The 14,360-nt window shown below is 53.2% G+C and overlaps 1 protein-coding gene across 1 annotated transcript in view; it reads left to right on the top strand.

Moving 5' to 3' along the window:
• The first annotated feature begins 32 nt into the window (after positions 1-32).
• The window catches only part of ft (cadherin-related tumor suppressor fat), an 85,947-nt gene continuing 71,619 nt past the window's right edge, over positions 33-14,360 (top strand). Inside the window, 1 exon segment of the mRNA XM_025296850.1 lies at positions 33-5,769. Coding sequence (XP_025152635.1) covers positions 370-5,769 — 5,400 coding nt within the window. The 5' untranslated portion in view covers positions 33-369.

The following is a 14,360-nucleotide window of genomic DNA, read 5'->3' as shown; positions in this document are numbered from 1 at the left end:
GGAGGAGAGAGGGGGAGAGAGAGAGAGAGAGAGAGAGAGAGAGAGAGAGAGAGAGAGAGAGACGGAAAAGAAAGCACGCACCTTCGGGTGCGCGGGTTTAAATCGGGATCCTGGTCCAGGTGGGGAAAAAAAATGCGACGCGTCGGGCAAGCAACGATTCACGTTGTCGCGCGCGCGATTAATCTCCATCCTTAGAATGTCGCGTGTACAATGCGCCGGTACTACGTAGACGTGAAGGACGAGATTATCAGCGGACACCATGAGGAGGAAGAACGACAGGTAGTACGTATGCGGAGCGCGCATTTTTATGCCGACGAGTCATAGAGGATTTTGGCTTAGGCAGGTGGGCGTGTCGCGGGACAAGAAGAGATGATCATAAGGAGATCGATGGTCCTAGCCCTGCTCCTGGGACTCCTGTCGGTGGAGCAAAATGGCGGCCAGGTCGCCGATGGCGACCTGGAGCAACTCACGGCATTCGAGGGTTACACGCAGACGCGCAGACCGTCCGAAGCAAGCAAGCTGCTACGAAATGTCAAGTCTTTGGATGCCGCGATGGATGCTATGCAGAGCCGAGCGGTCGACACGAGGGTGCAAATGGAGGTCAAAGAGGGTGTACCCAAAGGAACCATTATCGGTCAAATACCTACCAAACCCACCTTCACGTACAGATTCAATGAGCCACCGCAGGAGTTCGTGCTCAATTCGGTTACCGGCTACATAAGTACAGCTCGGGTGATCGATCGAGAGGCACTCAGCAGCGATCGCTTCGACCTGGTCGTGCTCTCGAGCCAGCCTACTTACCCGATCGAGGTGCGGATCTCGGTGTTGGACATCAACGACAACAATCCGGAATTTCCCGAGCCTAGCATCGCGGTGAGCTTCTCGGAGTCCGCCGTAGCGGGCACTAAGCTGCTGTTAGACGCTGCAATGGACAAGGATACGCCGGAGAATGGCGTCTTGGACGACTATTATATCGTGGATGGCAATACGGACGGGAAGTTTCGTCTTCAGGTCACTGACAATCCCACCGGCGAGACCTCGTACCTCCATCTGGAGACCACGGGCAAACTGGACCGCGAGCAGGTGGAGTACTACTCGCTGAACATCTGCGCTCGCGATCGCGGCCAACCACCGCGACTTGGCTACCTGCTGGTGAACGTGACGGTGTTGGACGTGAACGACAATCCTCCAGTTTTCCAGCAGAGCGATTACGTCGTATCGTTGAACGAGAGTGCACCGATTGGCACGAAGGTACTCGCAGTACACGCCACCGATAAAGACTCGGAGGACAACTCGAAGTTGACGTATTACCTGCCGGACAACGAGCGAAAGTTCACCATAGACCCGGAAACAGGCACGATCACCACCGCCGAACCGCTCAAGTGTCCCGAGCAGGTGTGCACCGTGTCTCGCCCGGGTGGTGGCTGCCCCAAGAGTTGCGTCATAACGGTCTTCGCTCGCGATCACGGCTCACCTAGACAAGACGGTCGTACATACGTAACGGTGAACCTGCTGGACGCGAACGATCATGCACCTGAGATCAAGTTCACCTTCTTCCCGACGAATGCGGGTCTTCCTTACGCCACCGTCGACGAGAATGCCGCTAACGACTCGATCGTGGCGGCGGTCGCGGTTGTGGATGTCGACGAGGGCTTGAACGGCGAGACCACTGTGGAGATACGCGCTGGTAACGAGCTCGGTCACTTCCGGCTGGAGAACGCGGTTCCCTTCGACATCGTACATGCCGACGGTCGGCTGGACCGCGAAGAGATCCCCAAGTATAACCTGACGATAGTCGCCACCGACAAAGGTACACCGTCTAGATCCACCACGGCGTATCTCGTGATCCACGTGAACGACGTCAACGACCACGAACCGGTGTTCCAGCGGAGCGAGTATTCGGCGGTGCTGTCGGAGCTGTCGCCGATCGGCAGCTTTGTCGCCAGCATCTCGGCCACGGACGCTGATTCCGGAGTGAACGCGAAGATCCACTACGAGTTCGCCAAGGGCAACGAGCAACATTGGTTCGCCATCGACGGCAACACCGGCCTGGTCACCACCGTGGCTACCTTGGACCGCGAGGTCAAAGGCAGTATCGAGCTGCACGTGTCAGCTTGGGACGGCGGGCCTAATCCCAAGTACGCGCACACGCATCTGAAGGTCACTATCCTCGACGAGAACGACGAAGCGCCGAGCTTCTCCCAGAGCATGATCAATGTCACTCTGCCGGAAAACACACCTCCGAACAGCCTAGTGGCCACTGTTACGGCCGTGGACAACGATCAGGGTACCAACGGTAGCATCGCGTACAGTTTCCACCCTAGCGTCGCACGCGATTATCCCAACACCTTCGCGTTGGACGTCCTCACCGGTCAGCTAACGACCAAGACCGACCTCGACCGAGAGACCATAGCGGAGTATCGGATCTTGGTGATAGCCAGAGATCAAGGCATACCCGTGCAATCGTCGACCGCCACTGTGGTGTTGACAGTGGACGACGTGAACGACAACTCGCCTATCTTTTACCCCTGGCGATACCTGATGCCCATCCCTCCAGATGCTGCCCCGGGTACTGTACTGGGCAAGGTGACGGCAAACGACGCTGACGCCAGGAAGAATGCGCAAGTGAAGTACTTCTTGCAGTACGGCGGTGAGGGTCTCTTCGCGGTCGACGAGAGAACAGGCGAGATTATTCTTCAGAGTTCTTTCAGGCTCGTGCACAAGATCTTGTACGAATTAAACGTCTCAGCGAAGGATATCGGCGATCGAACGGCGCTAAAAGGCGCCATCGTGGAGATCATTCGCAAGGATGACCTGGAGCTCGTTGAGTTCGAAAACTACAACGGCTACGAGTTCAAAGTTTCCGAAGATAGAGGCGACTGCACCTCCATGCCCACCGGATTCGGCAGGGAGATCGGCAGGGTGCACACTTTACAATATAGCAGCGCTAAGGTGAACTACGCGATCGTGTACGGCGACCCCAAGGGCAACTTCAAGATCGACCACAACACCGGCGCCATCAGCACCGCCGGCTGCTTGGATCGCGAGCAAGAGGCTTTCTATAGGCTGCATTTGTCAGCGCGCTCCAATCTCGCGTACGGTCAGACGGTCGTAAACATCACCGTTGAAGACGTCAACGACAATCCGCCGAGGTTTGCCAAAGGCGAGCAAGAAGACGAAATCTTTCTGAATGAGAACGCAGCGGTCGGTCAGGAAGTGTGTTTGACACGTGCTAGAGACTGGGACTCTGGTGTTAACGCTAGGATCGTTTACTCCTTGACGCATAATCCTGGCAAGCAGTTCAGAGTCAACGAGAATTCTGGTATCATATATCTGGGCAAACCGATCAAAGCGCCACCCGGCACGGTTCTCCATCTAGAGGTGACGGCGACCGATACCGGTCGTCTGCCATTATCAGCTCAGTATCAAGTCCGAGTGACGATCCAGGACGTGAACGACCACACGCCGGTCTTCAAGTTGACCAGCTACGAGACGTCGTTACCCGAGTCCACGCCGGTGAACGAAGATTTCTTCTCGTTGACGGCCATCGATTCGGATTTCGGTGCCAACGGTCAAGTGTTCTACAGCGTGACTGACGGCAACGCCGAGGGTCGCTTTGGAATTTTCCCGGATGGCAAGCTGTACGTGAAGCAGGAGCTCGACCGCGAGCAGCAGGATTACTACGCTCTCGAGGTCACCGCCTCCGATCAAGGTCAACCACCTCGGAGTTCCGTGGTGCCGATGGTGGTGCATATAATCGATGAGAACGACAACGCGCCGGAGTTCATCAACAGCAGCTTCAGCTTCCATCTACGTGAGAACGAGCCACCGGACACTTTTGTCGGCAAACTGCTCGCAACCGACCGCGACGTCGGTCGCAACGCCGATCTGATATTCTCACTGCCATCGAGTCAGCAAGACTTCATCGTCGACCCGAAGAACGGCTTCATCAAGTCGCTGCGCGTGTTCGATCGGGAGCTGCTGATGAGCAACACGGGCGACAGCTCCATCACCTTGGAGGTCACCGTCACCGACAACGGCGTCAATCGTCTGCGTGACCGCGCCAAAGTCACCATCTACATCACCGACGTGAACGACAATGTGCCGCAGTTCCAGCGGTTACCCTACCGCGTCTCGGTGAGCGAAGGCGCCATTATCGGCACGCAACTGCTGCGGGTGTACACCACCGACGCGGACGAGGGACTCAACGGCGACGTGTTCTATTCGCTGGAGAACGGAAATCAGCACGGTCACTTCATGATCGACGAAGCGACCGGACAAATCTCGCTGGTGAAGGAACTCGACCGTGAGACCTTCGACAGCTACGTACTGACCGTCGTGGCGCACGACGCCGGTCTGGAGACTCGGCTGTCGTCCAGCGCGACCGTCCACGTCGAGGTGCTCGACGAGAACGACAACGTGCCACGCTTCGTCGACAACAGGCCGAAGATCGCCGTGTTGGAGACCGCGCCGATCAACACCGAGTTGCTGAGATTCAAGGCCACCGACAACGATCTCGGACTCAACAGCGAGCTGTCGTTCGCGATATCAGCCGGTAACAGGAAAGACACGTTCTACATCGATCCGCTGTCCGGCACGTTGTACCTGAGGAAGCCGCTCGATTACGAGGAGCTGATGCGATACACGCTGAACGTCACCTGCAGCGACGGTGGCCATCCCAGGCTCAGCTCGGTCACCAGTCTGATCGTCGAGGTGATCGACGCCAACGACAATCCACCGGTGTTCCCGAACACCGCGATAGTGCGTCAGATACGCGAAGGTATCCTCGTGCGCACACCGATCGTTACCATCACCGCCGAAGACCCGGACTCGGGCGAGAACGGGGTCGTCAGCTACTCGATCCTGAGCCAAGACCCGGAGGACGAAGTGCGACGCTTCGGCATCAATCCCTCGACCGGTGTGATCCACACGCTGCAGCCGATCGACCGCGAGGAGGTGGATGCTTTCAAGCTGATGGTGGTCGCCACCGACCAGGCAGAGCCACCGAGTGCACGACTGTCCGCCGAGAAGCAGGTGATCGTCATCGTCGAGGACATCAACGACAACGCGCCGATCTTCGTCAGCATGTCGGCGGTGGTGTTGCCGAAATACGTTGGCAATCCGAAGTACCCCCAGCACTACCTACAGCATCAGTCCTCCGAAGAGATCATGGTGACTCGTCTGTTCGCCCGCGACCTCGACTCCAGCACCAACGGCCTGGTAACGTACGAGCTGCTGCGCTCAAGCGGCAACTACTCCGACATGTTCCGCATCCACCGCAACTCCGGCGACCTCATCATGAGACCCCCTTACTCGTTCGGGAAAATCGCTCACCACCCGGAGCGCGTGTTCAAGTACCAGGTAGGCGTGCGAGCGACCGACGAAGCGGTCCAAGCGGAGCGTCGCTCGTCGGAGACCTACGTGACCTTGATCGTGCCGAGCGAGGACGGCGACGATCAGCCGGTGTGGGAGCACCGAGGTCAGATCGAAGGCAGTGTGTACGAAAACGAGCCGGTGGGCACCAGCATTCTGCGGGTGAGCGCGCGCCCCCGCCGCTCTTCCTCCAACCTCGAGCTCGAGTATTACGTGACGAACGTGACCGCCGGCGGCAGCGGCATCCAGGTCGACCGGCTCTTCGACGTCGACACGAAGACGGGCGTGCTGTCCACCGCGGAGGCGCTCGATCGGGAAACCAACGCGCAGTGGTACGAGGTGGAGCTGTACGCCATCGGCCTCGGCGGCAGCAGGCCCAGTACGACGTCCACTAAAGTGAGTTCTACGTCTTTTGATTGATCGTCCTGGTGATATTAATGATGCGTCGGCTCCTGAAAGATATTCGGTGCTTTTTGTCCGCCGAGCGCGAGCGTTCTCCTTCTTCTCTCCTCTCCTCTCTTCTCCTCTCCTCTCCTCTCCTCTCCTCTCCTCTTCTCTCCTCTTCTCTCCTTCGACGCCACTCCCGTCCCGCGTGCCCCTCTCGCGCGCGCTCGCGCGCACGCCTCGCGTAATGTAATTTCTCGATTGCCGGATAAGACCGCGAACTCGTTCGCTCGTTCGTTCGTTCGTTCGTTCGTTCGTTCGTTCGTTCGTTCGTTCGTTCGTTCGTTCGTTCGTTCGTTCGTTCGTTCGTTCGTTCGTTCGTTCGTTCGTTCGTTCGTTCGTTCGTTCGTTCGTTCGTTCGTTCGTTCGTTCGTTCGTTCGTTCGTTCGTTCGTTCGTTCGTTCGTTCGTTCGTTCGTTCGTTCGTTGTTTCGTTCGTTCGTTCGTTCGTTCGTTCGTTCGTTCGTTCGTTCGTTCGTTCGTTCGTTCGTTCGTTCGTTCGTTCGTTCGTTCGTTCGTTCGTTCGTTCGTTCGTTCGTTCGTTCGTTCGTTCGTTCGTTCGTTCGTTCGTTCGTTCGTTCGTTCGTTCGTTCGTTCGTTCGTTCGTTCGTTCGTTCGTTCGTTCGTTCGTTCGTTTCGTTCGTTCGTTCGTTCGTTCGTTCGTTCGTTCGTTCGTTCGTTCGTTCGTTCGTTCGTTCGTTCGTTGTTCGTTCGTTCGTTCGTTCGTTCGTTCGTTCGTTCGTTCGTTCGTTCGTTTCGTTCGTTCGTTCGTTCGTTCGTTCGTTCGTTCGTTCGTTCGTTCGTTCGTTCGTTCGTTCGTTCGTTCGTTCGTTCGTTCGTTCGTTCGTTCGTTCGTTCGTTGTTCGTTCGTTCGTTCGTTCGTTCGTTCGTTCGTTCGTTCGTTCGTTCGTTCGTTCGTTCGTTCGTTCGTTCGTTCGTTCGTTCGTTCGTTTCGTTCGTTCGTTCGTTCGTTCGTTCGTTCGTTCGTTCGTTCGTTCGTTCGTTCGTTCGTTCGTTCGTTCGTTCGTTCGTTCGTTCGTTCGTTCGTTCGTTCGTGCCTTTCTTTGGTCAGGTTGTCATCTAGCGAGCGAGCGAGCGAACGAGAAAGGGGGATAGAGAGCGAGAGATTCAGCGAGAATATTTTAATTGCCGAAACGTCGAAAGGTATCGCGCGGCGAATTACAGTTAGACACTTGGCGCCAGAATGACGGAGCTGCTTTTTTATTTACGGACAATCGATGCGGCTTTATTCCGACGCGAGTCGGAAAGCGCAAAGGAACAAAAACGGGAATGATAATGATAGTTATTAAAACATGCGATATATGCGCTAAATATTTTCGTCGAAGCGGAATCATCATTATCTGCCGCTTAATGACTGTTATTGTCGCGTTCGATGCATGACGAGAGAAATCCGCGATTAGAACGACGCGCAATTTCGAGGGTTGCTGTCGATTTTTCTTCACGCAAAAGGCAGACGCAAAGCCGATCTTTGCTCGCGCAGCACCTGTCGCATTTCCGTCGCTGTCGTAACGAAGCGAACCGCGGACGGATTTATAGAATACAGGTAATAATTTTACACGTGTGATTAATTGTCCGAGAGATACTAATGATGCATTGGGCTCTGAAAAGGACTTTTTATTAAGTGGGCGCGCATACGCCGTACATGTAATTCCCGAGGAAGTCGATGGAATCCATTCTCCTTATCCAAATATTGACGTTACCGCCGAAATACAAGTATTATAATTATTTAATTAAACGCTCGCGCGCGCGCGCGCGCGCGGCTCGCCTTTCAATCAGTTTCTCGCCACGCCATTTTTTTTTCGCGAGAGCGAAACGCCTTGATGCACCGCAATAATAATTTATCCGATTCAATCGCTGAGAGACGTCATTTGAATTTTATTTGCGCTAAAAAAAAAATCTCTATCGCCGAAACATCAAACGGCAAGTAATGAGCAACATTGATAATGCGATAATAATTTATCCGATTCAATCGCTGAGAGACTTCATTTGAATTTTATTTGCGTTAAAAAAAATCTTTATCGCCGAAACACACCAAACGGCAAGTAATGAGCAACACGGGACTGATAAAACGAGACTCACGGCTTCCTACAGATTTTGATTCTCGCGTGTCGCGTAGGCGACGACGTGGGAAATCTGATGGATCGCGTATAATACGCGCGAGAAACGCGCGTTATGCGTGTAATACGCGCCGAAGGAATCGGACAACTTTCCACATTTTACCCTGATTTGAATCTTATTTACGATCGTCTCTCTTTCTCTCTCTCTCTCTCTCTCTCTCTCTCTCTCTCTCTTTCTCTCTCGACACTATAAGCGGCACTCACTAATTTCTCCTTCTCACTCTCGATGACACAATAATTAGGGCGGCAACGTACGTGCCGCGTGTCTCTTGCTCGGCAGACGCGATAATTCGTTCGGCTGAGAATTACGTTACGCAACAATACCCTTAATGTAATTAGAGTCGGCGATAGAGAGATGAAAGAGACGAAGTGGGCAGAGAAGGAGAGGCAGCGAGAGAGAGAGAGAGAGAGAGAGAGGGGGGATGAGGGAGGTTACGGGGGAGAGAGCGAGGGAGAGGTTACGGGGAGAGAGAGCAACAAGAAGAGGAATCTCTAGAGATGAGGCGCGATGGGTGGAAGGACAACGCGCGCGGGGAGAAAGACGAGCCTTCGTAGTAGGGAGAGAAAGGATGCGGAGGAGGGAGATCGTGAATACGAACGGTTTACAGCCGGTTCAGTGCTGCATAAATAGGGCTTAGGACCCGGGACGTTTCGTCAAATTACAGGGCGCGTTTCAAATTTATACGAAAGCGCCGCGCGTCATGCCGTCACCGCTGTCTCGTCCTGTTTTATTAGAGCGCACCGTATATCCTAATTAATTCGCGCTTTTTACTCCGTGCTTACGCAAAATCTTTCGCGACTCGTCGCTGCGACGAGTATTGCATAATTTAGATATTGCTGATTTTCGCAAAATATTCCCAGGCGAATCTGGGTTCTTGAACTCGTTACCACGACGGGGGATACACCCGGAGGTCAGTACCACGAAGTTTCGACGCAGGTACAACGAGGACGTCATGCTCCCCTTTTCTCTCCTCCAAGCTGTCCCTTTAAAATCCTCCTTTCTCCATTCACTAAATCACAGTCAACATGTCAACAAACCCAACCGCGTTCCATCTGGCGTCTTGCGTGAATTCGCGGTCGGAAAATCCTCGAAGAGCACCTCGGTCGACGATCCGACTCCGAGATGTACGAGGTTTGATCAAAAAGTAAGGAGAATTTTTAATTTTCTCGGAAAGTATTTATTTAATCTTCAATGTTTATCCCATCTCCTTCAAAGTAGTCCCCCTGTGTTATATTATACACTTATGCCAACGTAGTTTCCAGTTTGAGAAACACTGGTGGAACGCCTCTTTAGGTATCGTCTTGAACTGGATCTGCGATTTCGCCTTTATCTCATCTCATCTATTGTTGAAAAACGTTGTCCTTTGAGTGTCCTTTTGAGCTTGGGAAATAGGAAAAAGTCACAGGGGGGGACCATGTCTGGAGAGTAAGGTGGTTTTGCGATGGTTACGCGATGCTGTTTTTGTTGAAAATTCAGCAGTTTTGGAACAAATTTTGCTGCCACTCGTTTCATGTTCAAAACATTAGTAAAAATCGCTTCGCATGAGCTGTATGAAATTCCTATTTCTTCAGCAACCTCTCGAATGGTGATTCTTCTATCACCAAGCACAATCTCTTTAACTTCTTCCACGTTTTTATCACTGGTGGACGTGCTAGGACGCCCAGACCTCGCCAGTCATCTTCGATGTCTTCTCGACCTTCCCGAAAGCGTTTGTGCCATTCATAAACTCGTGGTTGTGACGTAGTATCGCTGCCAAAGGGTTTCTTTAACATTTTGAACGCTTCGCTTCGCTTAATTCCGTTTTTAACGCAATATTTCAGACAAACTCTCTGATCCGACTGATTTCGCCACACACAAAAATTCGCCAAACGCAAACTGAGCGTCGCAGCTGCCTGAAAATTGACACGTACGTCACTGGTAGTGCTACCAACACACGAAAAGAGCATCAACTGAATAGACAAGATATCAGCGCGCGCAGTTTCAAAATTCTCGTTACTTTTTGATCAAAGCTCGTATGTCGCGCGATGTCCAGACCTGCGCCGCGGATTCGGGAAAGACGGGCGAGCGAGGAAGAGACGAGCAAGCAGGGGATGACGATCGAACGAAAGAGAAGACGGTGAGCGAGAGATGAGGAAGAGAGGAGGCGGTATGGCAAAGTGGAAGAGAATAAACGACAAGATGAACCGCGTGCCAGGAAATCAACTCGGATTCGAGTTTGGCCTGGCTCCTGGCCTGGCCCTCGCTCTCCCGGAGGTTCGAGGACTCGAGAAAAACTTGATCTCGAACGAGCGAACGGGCGCATACAGGCGCAGCAACAGCCCTTACTTACCTCCACGCTCGCGCACGCTTCGGAGGCAACGCGTCGAGAGGCGAAGTGCGCAGTTGGTCCCGTCTCTTCCACCCCTGATGCGCGCGGCTTCGAGCACCTGAAGATGCTCTCCTCCGTCTCTCTCGCGGCTGCTTCTTCCGCCCCGTCTCTCTATTCTGTCTTTGAGACCCTCCGCGATTTAAATTTAGCTTTGCTCTCCTCAGGTAGTTCACCTTTCGCGAAAAGCCGAGAAAGTAGTTCGCGCAGCTACTCGACCTACCCTCTCCAATGTGCATTTAGATGATAGATATGTTTGTGGATAAATGTAATTATTAAGAGAGAATTCACGGGAATGTCCATTACCGCATTACGGTGGGCGAGTAATTCCGGAATGTTTTATCGGGAAACGTAGCGCGGAAGATTTTGCGATTCCTCGCTCTTGGGAAAAGCCAATCTTAAGTTACGTGGCAAATAACATCTCGCTCCCCCCCCTCTCTCTCTCTCTCCCCATAAATAGACACTCTCTTTTTCTCCTTTTCCGCCTGTCGCTCCCCCCGTCGCAAGCTTCTCTCCTCCTACTTTCGTCGCTCGCTGTGGGATCCGCGATTCTTCGGGGAGCGACTCTGCACTTCGGGCGTTTTTGCGCCGCTCTCAGGAGCCGCGCGTCTCATCGGGGCCTCCGCGGGAGCAGATTCGGGCCCGGGCAGGTCGCTCGGTCGCTCGGTCGCTCGGCTCTCCCCCGCGCGCGCTCCCTTACGAGGGTAAAGCTGTCCTCTTTTTCGTCGCGCGGACGGCATCGTCGTCAGCTTTTTGCCGGGCTAGTTGCGGCGCGATGCTCGCAGTCGCAGACGTGCCCTTTGTCTAACCTTTTGCAATGCGGCCACGGCTGCAGACACTTTGTCCGTCTGCTCTCTCTCTCTCTCTCTCTCTCTCTCTCTCTCTCTCTCTCTCTCTCTCTCTCTCTCTCTCTCTCTCTCTTCTCTCTCTTCTCTCTCTCTCTCTCTCTCTCTCTCTCTCTCTCTTTCTCTCTCTCTTTCTCTCTCTCCTCGCGAAGATCGCGCTTCCCACGGAGCGTGATTTCAATTATCGCTCAAAGGGACTCGCGTCTGGAGTCAGACGGCGAGAAAAGCTGCACACATGGTGGCTCAGAAGAGATACTTGGGGGGGGAGGGAGTACTTGTCTTAAAATGGCCATTCCTGAGAATTTTCAGCTCAGCGAACTCAGAATTCTTTTCTGATTCGCGCGCTGGGGCCGACGACAGTGTGCTTAGCATTGTTAGAATCACAGTTAAGAAAAGACAAGGTGGTTCTCGTTAGAGAGTTACCGCCGACTATGTACACACATACACACACACACACTCGCACCAGCACGAGGCGTAAGTGGCACAGCGTTTGATTTAAGGAAGTAGTCTCTCTCGACTCCGCTGACGTTAACGCACGAAGGTGTGAGATTCGAATCGCGCTAGCCCACACGTCCGTCCTCGCGGCCATGGGTGGGTCCTGCGAAATGTAGGCGTGATACTCATTTTTCCCGCGGTTAAATATATCCACGGGACGGGACGGGACGGGACGGGACGAGAAGGGACGCAGGTTACAGGTAAGGGACGCGGTGTTACGGGTGCTAACGTGCGTGCGTGCGTGCGTGCGTACGTACGCGTGAGCAAGCGAACGAGCAAGAGAGAAAGAGAAAGCGAGAGAGAGAGAGAGAAGAGAGAGAGAGAGGGAGCGAACGCGAACGCTTCTAATAATGGCCGGCGATAATTACGTCGGCCGTCGTGATTAATAATGCACGGTTAAACGCGTTAAACCCCGCAATTAGCTCTTTCTATTTCGCAGACGGTCGCGCGCGCGCGCGCGCGCGCGGACGTTACGCGATACTCTTCGGCATGTTTGCAGATTATTTGTTATCCGTTAGCGGCGCACGTCGCGCGCAGACGATACGCGCCGGTGCGGACTAATCCTCGTATAATGCCGCTCGTACTCGCCGTTCGCAATCGCGAGGATCACACAGGAACATTCTATTTTATAATTTTAACACGACGCGTACGACGCGTAAATGTATGGAATCTAAAGTGAGATCGAGTCGCATCTCGAGGTTGCAATTTTGAAGTCAAGAAAGAGGTTAATGGGATCTCTCTCGTGTCACGTTCGCTTTCGTTCAATTCGTCCGCTCTCGACGATCCTTCGCGTATTTCGCGAGCGAAGCGAACGAAGGAGCAGCGAGAGACAGACAGGTAAACAGGCGAGTCAACATTTCGAGCACGGTGGGAATCCGCCGAGAGATTGATAAAGGCGGATCTCACCGACTACGTGGGGAAGTTTATCAGTTGCGTGGAGAGAATCGCGCGCGTTTCCTCGATTATACCTTTATAGCAGCTATTAAAATTCTTCCGCCCGTTTTCGAGCGGCTCGCCGGCTATGATTTACATCCGGCGATGCTCAATAAAACGTAGAAAATGAAGATCCACTCGTTGCTTCATGCGCTAGCTAATTATAATAAGCCATCTCTCTTTCGTCCCTCTCCTTCCCCCTCGCCCTCGCTCTCTCTGTCGGGATTCGTTTTACCATTAATAGTTTACAACTATGTATCAATAGCGAGATACCGATCAAATGGTCGTTCCTGAGGCGCGACGCTTGACCGAATCCGAGATCTCTCTTCGTTGCTTAAACATCACGCGCGATCGTCATTTAATACTTTTATGTTCTCGTTGGCGGGAAAAAGAAATTCGAGGATTTCTCACACGGTCTCTCTCTCTTTCGCGCTCTTCTGTGTCTGTTTACCTCCCTTCCTCTCTCTCTCTCTCTCTCTCTCTCTCTCTCTCTCTCTCTCTCTCTCTCTCTCTCTCTCTCTCTCTCTCTTCTCTCCTCTCTCTCTCTCTCTCTCTCTCTCTCTCTCTCTCTCTCTTTCGCTGCCATCGAAAGAGATTCTCGATGAAAGATACGGCACGCTTGTGAAAAAAGAAGAAACGAGAAAAAAGAGGAAGAACAGAGAGAAAGGGAGAGAGAGAGAGAGAGAGAGAGAGAGAGAGAGAGAGAGAGAGAGAAGCGGGAAAAGGAGCCGCGCTCGCGAATCCGCAGTTTCCACTTAATTATTCAGGACGAAGTTTACGGGCAATTAATTACGCAGATATGATCTCATATCTGTATTCGCTCGCGGACGCGACTTTTCGGTGCCTCCTCCTCGTATTAGCGAGCCGTCCGCTCGCTCACTCGACCGCTTGATGTCTCGATCATCCGTCATCCCCCGCTTGAATTCGAGCGCGCGGAGTTCGTCCTTGCGACGCGCCGCTAAAAGGAAGAAACCAAAGCGCGACGGCGCGTTTCAACCCCTTGCTGTGTTTAACCTCTCGGCGGACGTCGGTTTTCCCTCTCCGGAGGGACGCTCTTTCTTCTCCTCTCTTCTTTACGAAACCACGAGACTCGACCACTCCCATATTTTTGTCCGTCAGAGAAGGATGAGGAATCAATGAGAGATCTCGGTCTTGTCATCGTCGTCGTCGCGGACGTTACAATTCTTATCGCCGTTACCTGTCCCGTTGTCGCGCACAATGTAGCAGTATTCAGTCGCCGTCATCCGTTAATGAGCCTTCCCGGACGTCGAGTTTTATCCGCGACCCCGGCGCGAATTACAGAAAACGAATAATTTCTGACGATACCGCCTGTACACACAGTGTACATATTCTTTCTTTCTCTTTCTTTCCGTCTCCGTCTCGATCTCTTAAAGCCGAGGGATAAAGAAAGAAAAGGCGGATGGCATCTTTAATGCTACGTTAATCTTCTACTCGCTCATCATCATTATCATCATCACCATCACCATCATCATCATCATCATCATCATCATCATCATCATTATCATCATCATCATCATCATCATCATCATCCGCCGCCGCCGTCGTCGTCGTCGTCGTCGTCGTCGTCGTCGTCGTCGTCGTCGTCGTCGTCGTCGTCGTTGTCGTCGTCGTCGTCGTCGTCGTCGTCGTCGTCGTCGTCGTCGTCGTCGTCATCGCCGTTGTTCGCCCGCTCGTAATCACAATCGTCATCCTGTTCATTTTTCAACGTCTTCTTTAGAAGGGCACGGCGAGAAAAAGAATCGGAAC

The sequence above is a fragment of the Harpegnathos saltator genome, unplaced genomic scaffold (assembly GCF_003227715.2).
Source record: "Harpegnathos saltator strain DR-91 unplaced genomic scaffold, Hsal_v8.6 scaffold10, whole genome shotgun sequence".
Lineage (NCBI taxonomy): Eukaryota > Metazoa > Arthropoda > Insecta > Hymenoptera > Formicidae > Harpegnathos > Harpegnathos saltator.
This window is presented reverse-complemented; position numbering and strand designations above follow the sequence as displayed.